Below are 18,112 nucleotides of genomic sequence, written 5' to 3' on the forward strand. Positions count from 1 at the left end.
TTTTGAAGTGCAAATACAAACCGATAAGCACTGTGTCCATTAAGCATTATGGCGCTCTGCTATGTGGAATATAGATAAAATATGGATATAGATACAGATAGGGAGAGAGACAGAGACAGGTGAATATATATTATGTTAAATATATGTATGTCTTTAAATATTTGTACATACACACATGTTATGTATATGTTCCCTGTAGCCTATCATGATCCTTAAAGACTTGAATGGTTTTATGAAGTTGCTGATCCTGTCTTCTATTTTGAAGACTATTAAAAAATGGGATTAATTTCCCACTCTTAGATATATATCTGAACAAAACTAAACTTCAAAAAATACTGCACTCCTATGTTCATAGTAGCACTATTCACAATACCCAAGACATGGAAACAACCTAAATGTCCATTGGCAGATGAATGGATAAATAAGATGTGGTACATATATACAATGAAATATTACTCAACCGTAAAAAAGAATAATGCCATTTGCAGCAACATGGATGGACCTATAGATTACCATACTAAGTGAAGTAAGTCAGACAGGGAAAGACAAATACCATAAAGATACCACTTATATGTGGAATCTAAAATATGACACAAATGAACATATGTACAAAACAGAAACAGACTCACAGACATAGAGAACAGACTTGTGGTTGCCAAGGCGTGGGGGAGGGATGGAGTGGGAGTTCTGGGTTAGCACATGCAAACTATTATATATAGAATGGATAAACAACAAGGTCCTACTGAACAGCACTGGGAACTATATTCAATAGCCTGTGATAAACCATAATAGAAACGAATATAAAAAAGAATGTATATATGTATAACTGAATCACTTTGCTGTCTAGCAGAAATTAACACAACACTGTAAATCAGCTAAAATAAAAGAAAAAGTTGCAACAACAAAAAATAGATTAATTTTTTTTAAATGGGTGATTTGGGTAATATGTGAGAGAAGGTTTTGACAATTGATGTAAGACAATGGTGGACAGAGGCTGATTCCGAAATTTACAAATTTCCATTTTTGAATGTTCTCACGAAGAGAACGGATAGCTGCATGCCCTGGAAATTGCCCGCAATTTCTGGTTGACAGTTTAAACCAGATTACGTAGAGATATTAAGCCCCAAATAGTGGAAGAGGGCCACCGTCTTTTGCATAAGTAAGAGTCGCCCAGACCCAGGCAAAGTGGAAATGGGTCCCAGACAGAGGGACCCACCTTGGGTGAAGTAACGAAGTTATAAAGGGTCAAAGGGCGAGAGATTTTATACCAACGGGTGAGGTCAGCGCGCCTAAGGTTGAGGCGTGGAGTGAGGGGAGCAGTGATTGTCGGCGGGAACCTCAAGCTCAACTGGGAACCACGCTCAGTCGGTCCATCTCTCCGTTCCGTCCCCGGCTCTGGAGGCTTCTCCACCGGGGGTGCGGAGGGGGGAGATGGGGGCCGCAACGGGGGGTGGGGGAAGGGAGGGAGCGGAGGCGGGGGGGGCGGGGAGCAGGGGAAGGACGCGTCTGCGTCACCCTGCGGCGCGTCACGTGCTGCGTCGGCAACCATGGCGGGAAGCGAGCCGCGCACTGGAGGCGGCTCCCCTCAGCCTCACCACAGCGAGTGGGGCCGCCTGGAGGCTGCTATCTTCAGCGGCTGGAGGAGCTTCTGGCAGTCGGTGGGCAAGGAGAGGGCGGCTCCGAGGGCCTCCCCGGAGGAGGCGGACGAGGAGGCCAGCTCGCTAACGCGGCTGCCGGTGAGCGTCGGCCGCCACCCGCGGAGGACCGCGGGCCGGGCCGGGAGGGGCGCTCGCCGGGGCGGCCTCTGGGGGCCGGGGCGGGGGGAAGCCTCCCGGGGCCCGGCCTGTGTCTGGCCTCGTCCCTGCAGCCATTCCGGGCAGTGTCGTCACCTGGGGGCAGAAGTTGTGCAGAAACGCCGTGGCGTTGACCCCTGGTGCCCCGCAGCTGGGCCGAAGGTCGCCCCGAAACTCACCTGCAGGTTGTGCCCTGGCAACCAGCCAGGTCACCTTCTGGTTTTCTACCCCCAAAACAGGTCTAGGGACTGGGTCACCCTGAACGTCAGGTTAAGGAAATGCGGAGACCATTCCAGACGTTCTGGAAATCATGGAAAGCGTCCAGTGTCTTGTGTTCTCAGCATCTTTCATCCCAGGCTCCATGTACCGAAACACCTGGCGGTCTTGCAAAACACACACTCTCCTAGGATTTTGCGACTGTTATCTTACCTGTATTTCAAGTGACAAAACTGACAATTGAAAGTAAATGACTAGGGATTTCCCTGGCGGTCCAGTGGTTAAGACTTCACTTTCCACTGCAGGGGGTGTAGGTGGATCCCTGGTGGGGAGCTAAGATCCCACATGCCTCTGGCCAAAAAACCAAAACATAAAACAGAAGCAATATGGTAACAAATTCAATAAAGACTTTAAATATGGTTCACATCAAAAAAAAAAAAAAATCTTAAAAAAAAAATGCGGGAAAGTAAATGAGTAAATTACAAGGGCCTCAAGTTACGGCAGGCCACGAGAATTACACACATTTTTCATTGTTAAACTTTTCAGGTAGATAGGAAAACGGAGAGAGGAGAATTTCTTAGAAATTATTAAAATGCTATATCTCAGCTGGACTATTGACACTCTTGAGGTCCATCAGAAATTAAAAACTGCAGGCTTAGGTTGCCTCCATGGTTCTCCTTGCAGAGGTTCTCTGAAATAACAGATTTTACAGAAGAACGCAGGTGACATTTACTCTTTGATTTGATGTAATGATAAAATCAGAAGTTTGTCCGCTTGATAAAGATTTTATTTTGAAGAATAAATTATTTCATTAAGCAGGTCATTCAAATAAATGGTGTGGCAGAATATCCATAAGGAAAAATTAAATGAAGTGGTTATTTTACTTGAAAAATACCAGAACAATGGGAGGTATTTCAGGAATGTTTCAATGTGTCAAAAATGAAATGTTCATTATGATTCTATCCTGAGACAGGAAATTAACTTCAGCATGATAGATTTCATCATTAAAAATAATGACTGTTGAATTCCCTGGTGGTCCAGTGGTTAAGACTCTTCGCTTCCACTGCAGGGGGCACGGGTTCCATCCGTGGTCAGGGAAGTTCCACATGCTGCTGCTGCTGCAAAAAAAAAAGACTGTTAAGTTGATTTTTTGTTATTTAGTATAAAAACTGTTAATTTTGTAATTTGTCATGATAGATTTAATTATTAAAATGATACACTGTTCAGTTGACCTTTGGTTTCCTAGTATAATTATTTGTTATTTTGTAATTTATTATTTATTTATTTTTTATAAATTTATTTATTTTTGGCTGCGTTGGGTCTTCGTTGCTGCGCGTGGGCTTTCTCTAGTTGCGGAGAGCGGGGGCTACTCTTCGTTGAGGTGCGCGGGCTTCTCATTGCGGTGGCTTCTCTTGTTGCGGAGCACGGGCTCTAGGAGTGCCGGCTTCAGTAGTTGTGGCTCGCAGGCTCTAGAGCGCAGGCTTAGTAGCTGTGGCGCTCGGGCTTAATTGCTCCGCGGCATGTGGGATCTTCCCAGACCAGGGCTCGAACCCGTGTCCCCTGCATTGGCAGGTGGATTCTTAACCACTGCGCCACCAGGAAGTCCCTGTAATTTATTATTTTAAAAAGTCCCTGTAATGTATTATTTAAAAAAAACTTTTTACCAAGATAAATTATTCATCCCTTTAACGTACTTGCTGCTTCCCTCTGTTTCAGATTGATGTACAGCTATATATTTTGTCATTTCTTTCACCTCATGATCTATGTCAGTTGGGAAGTACAAGTCATTATTGGAATGAAACTGTACGAGATGCAATTCTGTGGAGATATTTTCTGTTGCGGGATCTTCCTTCTTGGTCTTCTGTTGACTGGAAGTCTCTTCCAGATCTAGAAATCTTAAAAAAGCCTATATCTGAGGTCACTGATGGTGCATTTTTTGACTACATGGCAGTGTAAGTATCTAGTTTTACGAATTAAAAAGAAGATATTAAATTTAACTATATTACAAGTCAGTAGTCTAAATTAGTCTTGTCCCTCCTACTAATTTGTTGCATGAATTTTGAGTCTGAGTTGTCCTTTTGTAAAATTGGGGGTTAGGTAAAATAACTTCCTTCATAGAACCGTTTCAGCGTTCACATTTTGTTATTTCCCTGTAGTACCTAAGTAGAGTATTTGAATAATTATAGATAGTTTATATGGCAAGAAGTAAAACACTTCTTAAAATTTTCATTATCTTTAGAACACTTGTCATTTTGTTAAAATAAATACTTTTCCATATCCAGAGAAGGAAAGGCCAGAGTTCAGACAGGAGTTCTTTTGCATGGAAGAAAACCATTCTTAAGTTTCTGGGAAATAAGATTTTGTTATCACCCAAATGCATTGACATTTTCGAATATCATGTATTTGAGAGAATTAATTTTATTGAGCAACTATAGTGTATTGGATTCTATGATGGATGTTTTATGTATGTTTACTTATTTAATTCTCACACAATAAGAAGGTATTTTCCTTGTGTTATGGATGTGGAATGAAGGTTCTGCATGGTTATGGATTTGTCTAAGGTCGTATAATTTGTAAGGGACTGTAATGTCGTTAGTTCTGGATATAACCTGCTTTATTAAAAGCCCCAAACTTAAGGCATTGTAAGTAAAATTTAAAGAATATTTGTGCGTTAGGTAAGAATTGTTTTCCTGTGGTAGATTTAATAGCTACATGTGGGACTTTTTTTCATATTTTAAGTTATTCAGACTCTTTCCTTATTCCAATACAGATGCCATTACATCAAGTCTTGTGAGACTACTTGATTAAAATACGCATGTATGTAATTTTAACAAGTGCTACTGTACTCTCACTTGTTAGTGTTACCTCTTCGTTGTCCCACAGCCAACCATAACATCAAGTGTTTCTGTGCGCTGTGGAACCACGTTTTCCTAGGGATAGTAATAATCGTAATAACGACCATTTGTTATCATATAAATTATTTCTGATCCTTACAACCCTGGATTGATTGTTATTGCTCAAATAATGCAGATGAAAAAACTGAAGTTTAGACTATAAGTGGCTTATATGACTAATTAAAGTGGTGAGGCTTGGCCAGATCTACCTAGCTGCAAAGTTGATTTTTTTTTCCTTCTTGAATTACAAGGTTCCTAAGTAAAGGTGATTGTCTTGTAACGTTAGTTATTGTCTTAACCAGCTCGATTTAAAGGGCTTTAGGTTTTATTTTGATTTGAGTAACTTTGTTTTAATTTTTGATAACATGTTGAATTGCTAGTTTAGAAATTTATAGCTATTGAAAAAGTTGAGTTGTTTCTTTCACGTGATTCTTAGTTTGCCAGGTTACCTGTAACGGAACATTTGAGCTGCCCTGTAATTAATACTTATTGAACTGTTACTGTTAATAGAAGTACCCTAAGAAATTTGGTTATATTGGTAGCTTTAGTAATTTTTTTTTTCTTTTTTTATCTCTAGGGACATTTATACTATCTATGTAGTTTATGTTTAGTACAGTGTTTCTCAGTCTTGGCACTATTGACATTTTGGAGCAGATGTTATGGGAACTGTCTTGTGTGTGCATTGTAAGATGTTTAACAGCATCCCTGGACTGTAGACATTAAGAAATGTTCCCTGGGGGTGCAAAATCTCCCCAGGTTGAGAATCACTGCTTTATGTAGTGAATTTTAAGCATTGAAACGTGTTAGACCAAGTGTTTCATGAGAGAATCTAAATGAAAAATTAGAAAGTAAGTAACCGATTCCCAGGGAAGACCTCCTCAGCTACTAGACCACTACTACCCCCATAGCATCTTCTGCTTCTTTCTGTCATGGAACTCGGCATACGTATTATAATGGTGCCTGTCCTCCACTGCCCTCCATGAGGATTGGGACTGTATAATCATTATATCCCTTTTGTCTGGCAAGTTCTCAATACATTATATATTGTTGAATGAATAACTGGCTAAGTAAGTGTTTGTGTTAATTTTCTAATTGTGCCAATTTTATACAGCTATAAAATGTGCTGTCCATATACAAGAAGATCCTCAAAATCTAGCCGTCCTATGTATGGAGCTGTCACCTCATTTTTACACTCATTGATCATTCAGAATGAACCACGATTTGCCATGTTTGGACCAGGTTTGGAAGAACTAAATACATCTTTGGTGTTGAGCTTGATGTCTTCCGAGGAGCTTTGCCCAACAGCTGGTTTGCCTCAGAGGCAGATTGATGGTAATTTTCATGTTAATCTACAGTACATATAATTCAAACACTTTGAGCTTGACTCTAATGTTAAATAGAAAGAAATTAGTTTTTAAATTAATTAACTCTTTGTTGTAATGAAATATACTAATTTGGTGCATGGGAGCCCTCAGGTCTCTATGGACTGAAAGAATTAATTTACTTTTTATAAGAGGTAAGCTTTCTCTTACTTTCTCAGTCCAGAATATGAGATTATGTGAAAGCAAATTGTATGTTGTCAAAATGTTATATTTGTTTGCTATAAAGCAGAAACTAAGACACTACTGTAAAGCAATTATACTCCAATAAAGATGTTATTAAAAAAAAGTTATATTTGTACATTTACCATATTTTAAAAGAATGTTAACAGCAAAAACCATTCAGAACCTACTATATGCAAAGTACTTTGATATATATTGGAATTTCAAAAAAGAGCTAAATTATCACCTTACCTTTATTTCTATGAAAAACAATAGCAACAACAGCCATGTAGTTAGTTTGGTAAGCAGGATATATAACAAACATGCATAACAGTGTAAACTAGCTTGTGCTTTACTTATTCATTTATTGAGAGTACCTATTAGATACTAAAGATGCAGAGATTTAAAACAAACAACATAAAAAATCTCCTGTTTGCCCTGAAAGGTACTTGGTCTAGACGAGGGCAGAGACATGTATACAGGTGATTAGAATGTGGTGTAATTAGCTCCTGTGTAGAAAGGTAAGGGTCAGAGAAGGCTCTGCACTGAACATGATGCCTTACATGAGTCAATAGGATAAGTAGGGGTAGGCCATCAAAAAAAGGGTAAAATATTCTAAGCAGTGAGAACTACATTTCTAAAATCCCAAAGTTCTGAGTGTGCATGCCACACTTGAAGTAGCTCTGTGTGTCCAGAGTGGGGCCAGGTGAGAAGATGCTTGTATGTCAAGCATTTGTTGAAGGATTTTAAGCAGAGAAGTAAGATGATCAAGATGGCATTTTGGATAGATCACTCTGGCTCCTGAGTAGAGAATTGATTAGAAGGGATAAGAAACCACTACAATATTGTGATAAAAATATGAAGGATATAGAATTGACTCAATGTGTGTTAGCAGTAATAAGGATAATTCCTGGTTTTTGGTCTGATTTTCATATTGGATGATGGTGCCATTCACTAGATTAAGGAAACACAGGAGGAAGAGAAACTTTTGATACAAGTAGAGATGCCTGCTATAAGCTAGCCGCTTGAATGGAAGCTCCGTTAGGGCAGAAATCTTGTCAGCTTTATTCTTAGCTGTGGTGCCAGGCACATAGTAGGCATTCAATATATATTTGATGAGTGAATGAATGAATGACTTTATGGATTACTTTATGCATCCATATCTCAAGAGAAAGATCTGGGCTAGAAATGAAGATTTGGGAATAATATGAAGTCCACATGGACTTGGAAGTTTCTGAGGATAGAGAGGAATATTGTGAGCCAGGTGCTGAAATCGTCAGTGAATGTCTGGAGGAAGGGATTATCAAAAGGAGATTCATGAGTTACAAGGTTAAGGACGGGGAGATGGTATTACAGCTAAATGGTGTGCGTGTCTCTGAGAGATGGAGTTTTTTCAAGAGGGTTGGTGAGTAATGGTTAAGACATGGCATTGAGGAGTAAAGAGACCATTCACCGCATCTCTTTACCCTGAGATGTGAGAGAATAGGTAACTTTGTTACTTGAGAGCCCACTGTTAAGAGAAGCGGCACCTAGGGACAGGCTATTTTCAGGTAGGGCCATGAGGTGGAAGGAACCCTTCAAGAAGAGATTCGGGATATGGGGAAATTTGCGGATTGTGAAATGGCAATTTCATTCTCCAGACAGCAGCTGGAGTGATTGTTTGAAATTGCCCATCTAATTGTGCCTCAGACCCTGCAAGGTCAGGGAAGAGTGGAGGGATGAATCATTGGCAAGGCGGGGCAAAACAACGTGAGAATCATACTGGGCCGAGGTTAGATGTGTTGAGAGGGTAATTTCTGGAAGTTAAACTGATGAAAACAAAGATCAGAGACATGGTAGAATTTGTTTCTGTGATCTCTCTGGGGAGGCCCCTGGTGGTGGGAGGACTAGGGCCACTTTGCCTGGGATGCTTGCAGTCCTAGCCACCAAGATCTCTATATATGTGTTGCCCAGAATGGTGACATAAGATGGCACGGCATAGCTGCTTTAAATACCTAGAGTGGTTATAATGCAGGGATTAAGGATATGAAAGATGGAGTTGTCCTAATGAGGTAAGTAGAGGCCAGATTATATTAAATTTTTGTTTATCTGAAGAGCAGGGGCTTTGAAGGGAAGAGATGTAATTAAAAGCATTTTAAAGCAATCTCTCCAGCTGCTGTCAGAAGAATGGATAGTAGGGGGCAGAAGTGGATTTAGGAGGCTAGTTAGAAATGATTACAGAAGTCCAGGTGAGAGATGATAATAATTTAGACTAAAAGGTGGGGGTGAGGATGGAGAGAAGTAGACAGATCTAAGAGGACATTTATATAGCAAAAAGAGGTAAAGCCAAGGAAGAGGAGAAGGATCTTTCCAGGAGGCAAGAGGAGAATCAGCCCCGTAGTGTTAACACAGCCAAAGGAGGGAAGGAGTTAAGAAAGAAGGACGAATGACAATGTTGAATGATTTAGATATAAAATAGTAAGAAGCTAGTGTTTAACACCTGTTACTTACCAGTCACTCCATAGGTGTTTTACATATGTGATCTCATTTAATGCTTACAATAACCCTAAAAAGTGTGTATTATTTCTATATTTTGATGTCAAAACAGGCTCACAGAAACATGGGCATATGTGGCAAATTCAGGATTCTAGCCCAAGTCTAATTCCAAATTTCAGTGTCTGCCATATTTCCTCAGTTTTCTGAGGTGCCATGAATTTAAAAACAGCTTCTCAGAGTGGGGAAAAAAAGCCATTTGGCTGAATGTGTACGTGGAGTATAAGACTAATGAGAACATAAAAGAAGTGAAACTAAGCCTTAGTCTTGAGGATAAATAGTAGTAGCTGTTACGATGCAGCTGCTACTGAGAGGATGATGATAAAGTTAATGATGATACTGATGATGGTATAAAAAGGAATGTTAAAGCCTAGCAGTTTTTTCTTCTATATCCATAGTTTATTACCATGTGAATGAAAATTGCATACGGCATCTTTTCTTCAACACAAACATTTCATTTTATTCCAAAGCTATATATATAACTTGTCATAGTTTTTCATTTACTCTTTTTACTTATACCAAGTAATTTTTTTCATTCTCATCTTTTGCTGTCTTTATTAATGACTTGTTTTGATAACTGTAATTTTCTCCTTTAGGTATTGGATCAGGAGTCAGTTTTCAGTTGAGCAACCAACATAAATTCAACATCCTAATATTATATTCAACTACAAGGTAAGGCTGCCTACTTGGCAACCAATCTGAGACACCAGTAATGGAATATTTTAGGGGGGCGAAGTCTGTTTAGTGTCTGTTTATGTTCTATATTTACATTTTTCTTATAGAAAGGAAAGAGATAGAGCAAGAGAAGAACATACAAGTGCAGTTAACAAGATGTTCAGTATACAGAATGAAGGGGATGATCAACAAGGAAGCCGGTACAGTGTAATTCCACAAATTCAGAAGGTGTGTGAAGTTGTTGATGGGTTCATCTATGTTGCAAATGCTGAAGCTCATAAAAGTAAGTATTATCTTATTTTCTTTTTAAAAGCACTTTCTTTGCAAAGCAAATAAGAAAGTATGTTTTTAGGCTTTACTGTGGCTTGTTAAGAATATCATGGCTAATTTTATCAATGTGATTCTGTTATTACTGTTAATATTGGATTCCCAAAACTTGATGTGCATTAGGATCACTGAGGGATCTTGTTAAAAACGCAGCTGCCTGATTCCTACCCTGGTGGATTATGACTCATAGATTTGGGTTGTGTCTTGGGCATCTGTTTTTTTAACAAGCTTTACAGAATTCTGATGCACACCGAAGTTTGATACTGTAACTACATAGTGTTTTTTTGTTGTTGTATGCTTCTGCACTTTTTGTTATTGGTGTTTTGTCTGCTTTTGGCCCTATTCAAATAATTTATGCAGGTAAATGAAAAATTTTACCTTTATTTTAATTTTCCAGATAGTAGAGAGATGTGTGGGGTGGAGTGTTTACTTTGGTTAAGTAGATTAGTTAAGAACACTATCCATATATTCTGAATAATTGCCATTCACAATGTGATAAATAGCATGAAAATAGAATATTATTGGACCACAAGCCAGTATTGTAATTTCTTTCCCAAATCCTCTGTGAATAAGGTAGGGCATAAATATACAGTATATTATTCTCACTAGGAACAAGGTAGCAGCATCCCACTGCTGAAAGAACTTACAGTTTATGGTGCACTGAAATTAACTATAGCAACAAAAGCCAAATCCAGCTCAACTACTGACTAGCTGGACTCATCCCACTGCATTAATGGCCTAACAGAAGAATCGCGTCCAATTCTAGAAGTAAATCCCCTTTACCTCGGTCTCTTCTGTTCTTCCACATAAAACATCTAACATTAAATTAAAAATTATAAGATACAAAAAAAATATCAAAATGAAATGACCCATTGTCAAGTGATAAAGCATTCAATGGAATTAGACACAGCGATGGCCTGGATGTTAGCCCTCTCAGAAAGAGACATTAAAAGAACTATGATTAATATGTTAAAGAATCTAGTGGAAAAGATGGACAATATATGTAACAAATAGGGATTTTCAGCAGAGAGAAGGAAGCTATGAAAAAATAAAATGGGAATGCTAAATATGAAAAATATGATAAGAGGTGAACCGTTCCTTCAGTGGACATATTAACAAAGGAAACCTTTTGTGAATGTGAAGATAGATCAATTGAAATTATCCAAATTAAAACACAAAGAGAAAAAAGAGTAGGAGTGGAGGACAAAACATTCAAGAGCTGGGGGAACCTATTAAGTGATCTAACTCAGGGGTTGGCATTTTCTTAAAGGTCCAGATAGTAAATATTTTAGGCACGTGAGTCATACAATCTCTCACAGTTACTCAACCCTGCTATTATAGTGCAAAAGTAGCCATAGACAGTTTGCAAATGAATGGGCATGGCTGTTTCTCAAAGAAATTTATTTATAAAAACAGATCTTCAGAGTTTGCTATGCTGACCCCTGATTCAATTTATATGTGATTGGAGCCCCAACACATGAAAGGAGTAAGAACAGGGAAAAAGAAATTTCTGAACAGATAATGACCAAAACTATTTCAAAATTACTGAAAGAGAATAAACCACAGATCCAAGATTCTCAAAGAACTCCAAACCTGATAAATAAAAAATACAGATACATCAAAGCCAAACTGATGAAAACCAAAGGTAAAGAGAATATCTTGAAGGCAACCAGAGCAAAACAAAACATACATATAGAGGGCCAAAGATAAGGACAGAGACTTTCTGACAGAATTTTGCTGTAAGCCAGAAGGTAATGAAGCGAAATCTTTATAGTATTCAAAGGGGGGAAAATCTAATATCCAGCAAAGACATCTTTCAAAAATGAAGGCAAAATCAAGACTTTTTTCAGACAAACAAAATCTGAGAAAGTTCAGTCAGCACATTTGTATAACAAGAAATATTAAAGGAAACTCTTCAGGTAGAAGAATATGATACCAGGTAGAAAACTGCATCTACAAAAAGAAATGAAGAGCCTTGGGATATAAACAATATAGCTATACATAAAATATTTTTTTCTAATTTTAATTTATCATTATGTAAAGGAAAAACAGTAACAATGTATTATGGGTTTATGATATTTTTTAAATAAACTATATTGTAACAATATTACACAACATGGAAAGGCAGAAATGGAAACATAGTATTATAAGGTTCTATATGTGAAGTTATATAATACTTTTTAAAAGTAGACTGTTAGGGACTTTCCTGGTGGCACAGTGGTTAAGAATCCACCTGTCAATGCAGGGGACACGGGTTCGAGCCCTGGTCCGGGAAGATCCCACGTGCCATGGAGCAACTGAACCCATGTGCCACAACTACTGAGGCTGTGCTCTAGAGTCCACGAGCCACAACTACTGAGCCCATGCGCCACAACTACTGAAGCCCACGTGCCTAGAGCCCGTGCTCTGCAACAAGAGAAGCCACCGCAATGAGAAGCCTGCACACCGCAGCGAAGAGTAGCCCCCACTCGCCGCAACTAGGGAAAGCCTGCGCGCAGCAACGAAGACCCAATGCAGTCAAATAAATAAAATAAAAACTAAAAAAAAAAAGTAGACTGTTATAAGTTTAAAATATACATTGTAAATCCTTGAGCAACCACTAAAAAAAAGTGTAACAGAGGTATAATTAAATAAGCCAGTAGTGAAGATAAAATGGAATCATTAAAAAAGTCAGTTCAAAAGAAGGCAGGAAAAGGAACAAAGAATAGATGGAACAAGTCAAAATTCAAGAGGTATATGATAGATTTAAATGTACTGTGTTGATAATTACATTAAATGTTTATTTGTTTTCTATTAATATATAACAAATTACTGCCAACCTAGTGGCTTAAAACAACATCTGTTTATTAGCTCAGAGTTCTCTATGTCTGAAGTCTTGAGCACGGCATGGCTGGGTTCTCAGCCTAGGTCTCAGAGGCTGAAATTAGGGTGTCAGATGGGTTACATCCCTTTCTGGAGGCTCTAGGGAAAAATCTGCTTTCTAGCTCACTCAGTTATTGGCTGAATTCAGCTCCTTACTGTTGTACGGCTGAGGTCCCTGTTTCCTTGCTGGCTGTCAGCTTGGGGCAGCTCTCAGCTTCACAGGCCATCATCATTCCTTGTCATGTGACTCCCTCTGTCTTCAAATCCAGCAATGGAGAGTCTCTCTCACTAGGAAGAATCTCATCTGTTTTAAGGGATCACCTGATTAGGTTAGGCTCACTGAGTATAATCTCCCTTTCTTGAAGTCAGCTGTGTCTTACAGTATAGCCTAATCATGTCAGTGATAATCCCACTGTATTTACAGATTCCTCTCACACTCAGAGGAGAAGGGATTATACGGGGTATGAGTCATTGGGGTCATTTTAGAATTCTGCCTACCACAAAATGTCAGTGATTTACACTCCAGTGAAAGGCAGAGGTTTTCAGTTTGGATAAAAAAGCTAGACTCAATTATATGTTTAAGTTTTGGAAACTACGGCCTTTGAAAGAAAGGGTAGTGACAGCTACAGAATTTGTGAGAGGAAAATATCTATATCAAAGTATTTTTGCTTTTAAACCATAGAGACATCTGAGTGGTACTGTTTTTGTTCTCTCTGATTTCACCTAAATTCCTATCCTTGCAAGGCTGATTAATGTAGTTTTACGAAAGAACAGTAAATGAACACAGCAATAGAGGCAGTTTGTTATGTTTGGATCCTGGTAATTTTTTGCTTCCCTTGTTTTGTTAGTTCTTAATTTTGTTTTATTATTTTTTAAGTCATTACAAGTAATGCAAATTAAGGGTCTTGACTACATTCCTTAGGACATGAATGGCAAGATGAATTTTCTCGTATTATGGCAATGACAGATCCAGCTTTTGGATCTTCAGGAAGACCAATGCTGGTTTTATCTTGTATTTCTCAAGCTAATGTAAAAAGAATGCCCTGTTTTTATTTGGCCCATGAGCTGCGTCTGAATCATCTGAGCCACCCATGGATGGTAAGGTCCTATTTTCTCTGGTGAGAAAAATCTCATTTTAGTTTTCACTCTACTTTCTAATTGATTTTTATTTTTAAAATTCTTTTCTACTCATTCTCTTTAATAAAATAACATTCTAAAAGTCAGTTTTAGTAGCTTAATCGGTGGGAGATATTTGGTATCAAAGCTGACCTCTGAGATAAGTAATAAACCTCATATTGGTAGTAATTATAAGACAGAAGAGAAGATGATATTTTTTAATCTAAGCTCTCTAGAAGACCAAACTTGAGTGACTCACCCAAAGTTTATTGGGATATTTTTAGTCCTGTTCTTTTTTGAGTGTCCAGGAAAATGTCCCACTTAATTATAAGATTTTTCACTCAGTTTCTTATTGACAGTAATCTCTTTTATTTGCTCATAGGTCCAGGATACAGAGGCTGAAACTTTAACTGGTTTTTTGAATGGCATTCAGTGGATTCTTGAAGAAGTAGAATCTAAGCATGCAAGATGATCCTCCTTTTAGACCTTGGGAACTGAAAGCATTGGAAACTTGTTACTAAGGTCGTGATGTGGATATTTGCTCAAGTCAGCTCATTCTGCCCTGCCTTTTTGCAGGTAGGGTTTATATTGGACAGCTGTAGCTACTCTATTTTTTAATATAATTTTTACTTTTTACCTTAAATCAATTACAAGAAAAAAGTTTCAGTGCTAGCATTTGGCCCCAAAATGAACCTTTTAATATTTTAAAATAACTTATATATATATATATATATTTTTTTTTAATATTAAATTCTGGAAAAACAAGTTTGTGCCTCTCTCATTCTTTGTGGTTTCTCTTCTTTTCGTTTCAAAGATTGCCATAGTGGGGAATAGCAAATTTACTAAGCTTTCAATAGATTCTTTTCAAAGGTCCTTAAATGGTTATCAGAAAATAAGTTTCTATCTGTTTTTAATAAATGTACTATTTAAAACTGAATATTCACTGGAATTTCATTTACTATTTTGGCCATACAACTTCTGTTTCTTTTCTGAAACAGTAGGAATTAACTTTATATCATATTCAATACTAATTCAGTGAAAATAACTGGAAATTCTTGCTATTTTCAAATAACTTTGAAAGCTCATGAGGTGCTAAAGCCAAATTTTATTCCTTACTCATAGAGAAAATATTCCAGAGATGCTCATGATCATATGACCTCCTATTCACTAATTGCTTGCACTTTGCAGAGGAAACATTACAGTCCTCCTATCTCATTGGAATTGAAGAATTTTTAAGTTATAATAAAAAAAGCATAATATTCTTAGTGGTGCTGCACCCAAGATACAGCCTCCATCCTTCGAGCAGGTGCCATTTCAAAGAAAGGCACTCTCACATCTTGGGTGCACTTATCCAGAACTTAGCTTCAGCACTTGTATAGTTGGGGGCAGAATGAGAAATGCTGACATCCTGCTCCTCCTAGGAAGGTTGCCCTCTGACTTGGAGAGAGAGTGCTGTTTCCTCAGCTGCCCCAGTCTAGAATGGAGTTTCTTCTTTCTGAGCTGGAGGAGGGAAGGAGGGGAGTGGGTCTTGGTTCAAATCCCACAGACTCTTACTGTTCTTACTGAGTTTTAGTATATATATATTTTTGAATAAATGTTTCTTCATTTGCTGTATGCTCTTAGGACCATTTACAGAGATTTTAATGATTTTTAAAAATTAATTTTCTCTAGTTTCTCTAGGGAGCCATTACATGGAACTCTTCATACTGTTATGCCAAAAGTAGATCTACTCCCCCCTTTTTTTAATTATATGTAGTTATGTTACCTCATTCATTCCTGATGTTGGTAATTTATGTCTTTTTTCTTCATGATCAGTCTGGCTAGAGTTTTACTGATTTTATTATTCTCAAGAACCAGCTTTAGGTTTTATTGATTCATTCTATATTCTGTTTCATTGATTTATGCTCTAATCTCTATTTTTCTGCTTTTTAAATGTAAAAAAAAATTTTAATTTCATCTTCCCTTTTTTAGATTATTAAGGTACAACCTTAGGTCATTGATTCTATTTCTTAAAAAAAAAAAAAGAAAAAGCTATAGATTTTCCTCAAGCCCTCTTTAGCTGCATCCACACTTTTTTTATATTGTATATTTATTATCATTCAGTTAAAATATTTTCTAATCCCGTGTGATTACTTTTTCAATCCAGTGATTATTTAGTAGTATTGTTTTAGTGTTGTTTAATCTCTATTTCCTAGATAATTTATTGACATCTAATTCAATTATCTTTTTATCAGAGAACATACTCTGTAAAATTTCAGTCTTTTTAAATTTATTGAGACTTGCTTTATGGCCCAGCTTATGGTCTATTCTGGCGAGTGTACCACATGCACTTGAAAAGAGTTTATATTTTATAGTTTTTTGGTGTAATATTTGGTATCTATCTATTAGGTCAAGGTAGTTGAGGATGTCCAGATATTTTTATATGGCTATATTGATTTCTGTATGGTTGTTTTATCAATTACTAATAGAAAGGCATTAAAATCTTCAACTGTGATTGCCTATTTTTCCTTTTAATTCTGCCAATTTTTGCTTCATGTATTTTGATGCTGTTTTTAAATGCACACACATATATGACTTTATCTTCCTGATGATTTGGCCTTTTTATCATTATGAAATGTCCTTTTTGCTGATAATACTTATTGTCTTGGAATCCATTTTCTAGTATTAATCAATTCAGCTTTTAAAAAATATTGTTCTCATGGTATATCTTTTCCATCCATTTACATACAACCTAAATTTGTTTTTATATATATATATATATTTTTTTTTTAATTTATTTATTTATTTTATTTTTGGCTGTGTTGGGTCTTCGTTTCTGTGCGAGGGCTTTCTCTAGTTGCGGCAAGCAGGGGCCACTCTTCATCGCGGTGCGCAGGCCTCTCACTATCGCGGGTTGCGGAGCACAGGCTCCAGACGCACAGGCTCAGTAGTTGTGGCTCACAGGCCTAGTTGCTCCGCGGCATGTGGGATCTTCCCAGACCAGGGCTTGAACCCGTGTCCCCTGCATTAGCAGGCAGATTCTCAACCACTGCGCCACCAGGGAAGCCCCTGTTTTTATATTTTAAGTATCTCCTAAAGATAGAATATAGTAAGTCTTGCCTTTTCCTTTTCCATTCTGGCAATACCTACATTTTAATTAGAATGTTTAGATTATTTACATTTAATGTGATTATTGATATGATTGGGTTCAGATCTACTGTTTTATTATTTGCTTTTTCATTTATCCCTTCTTTACCAATGTTGTTTCTCTCCTCCTTCTGTTCTATTTTGAATTATATTTTGTTAGAAATTGATTAAAATTTTTCTAGTAGCTTTTCTCTTTGCATTTTTTAGAGGTTGCTCTAGTGATTACAACATATATACTTTCCAAAGTTTTCTTATAGTTAATATTGTACCAATATGTGTAATATGTCAAAATGTAACTGTTTATGCCCTATTATTCTCCTCACCACTCTTTTTTGCTAACACCTGTTGAATGTATTACACTTACATATGTTATAAATCCCAGAAGACAGTGTTACAGTTTTTGATGAAACAGTCATATATATTATAAAGAAATTAAAAGAAGAAAAAAATTTTTTAAATAATGAAAGTTTTCTTTTATTTTTTTCAAGATGTAAGCATACCTCATTTTATTGTACTTTGCTTTATTGTATTCCACAGACACGTGTATTTTACAAATTGAAGATTTGTGGCATCCCTGCACTGAGCATCTCTATCAGTGCCATTTTTCCAGCAACATTTGCTCACTTCATGTCTCTGTGTCAGATTTTGATAAGTCTTACAATATTTCAAGCTTTTAAATTATTATTATAATTGTTATGGTGATCTGTGATGTGATCTTTGATGTTACTACTATGACTTGCTGAAGGCTCAGATGATGATTAGCATTTTTTAGCAGTTAGGTATTTTTTAATTAAGATATTTACATTGTATTTTTAGACATAATGCTGTTGCACACTTAATAGACTACAGTATACTGTAAATATAACTTTTCTATGTACTTGGAAACCAAAAAATTTGTGTGACTCACTTTATTGCAGTATTTGCTTTATCGTAGTGGTCTGTAACAAAACCCGCAGTATTTTCTGAGGTATGCCTGTATATAAAATCATGGGTTGACAATTTTATTCTCTCAGCCATTTCAAGATGTTCT

At 37.2% G+C, this 18,112-nt stretch overlaps 1 protein-coding gene across 4 annotated transcripts in view; it reads left to right on the forward strand.

Moving 5' to 3' along the window:
* Positions 1-1,545: 1,545 nt before the first annotated feature.
* FBXO4 (F-box protein 4) overlaps positions 1,546-18,112 on the forward strand; it is a 117,531-nt gene continuing 100,964 nt past the window's right edge. For 3 of the 4 annotated variants that reach the window (XR_011072211.1, XR_011072210.1, XR_011072212.1), the window contains exons 1-7: positions 1,546-1,736; positions 3,726-3,961; positions 6,015-6,235; positions 9,573-9,648; positions 9,759-9,934; positions 13,763-13,938; positions 14,339-14,532. Coding sequence is in view for 1 of the 4 variants with exons in the window: in XM_068532551.1 (XP_068388652.1) it covers positions 1,548-1,736; positions 3,726-3,961; positions 6,015-6,235; positions 9,573-9,648; positions 9,759-9,934; positions 13,763-13,938; positions 14,339-14,428 (1,164 nt within the window). In the remaining 3 variants the exon portion in view is untranslated. Of the gene's footprint in view, positions 1,737-3,725; positions 3,962-6,014; positions 6,236-9,572; positions 9,649-9,758; positions 9,935-13,762; positions 13,939-14,338; positions 14,635-18,112 lie in introns of those variants that run through there. The other variant, XM_068532551.1, reaches the window with a different exon arrangement.

Source organism: Eschrichtius robustus, chromosome 2 (assembly GCF_028021215.1).
Source record: "Eschrichtius robustus isolate mEscRob2 chromosome 2, mEscRob2.pri, whole genome shotgun sequence".
Taxonomy (NCBI): domain Eukaryota; kingdom Metazoa; phylum Chordata; class Mammalia; order Artiodactyla; family Eschrichtiidae; genus Eschrichtius; species Eschrichtius robustus.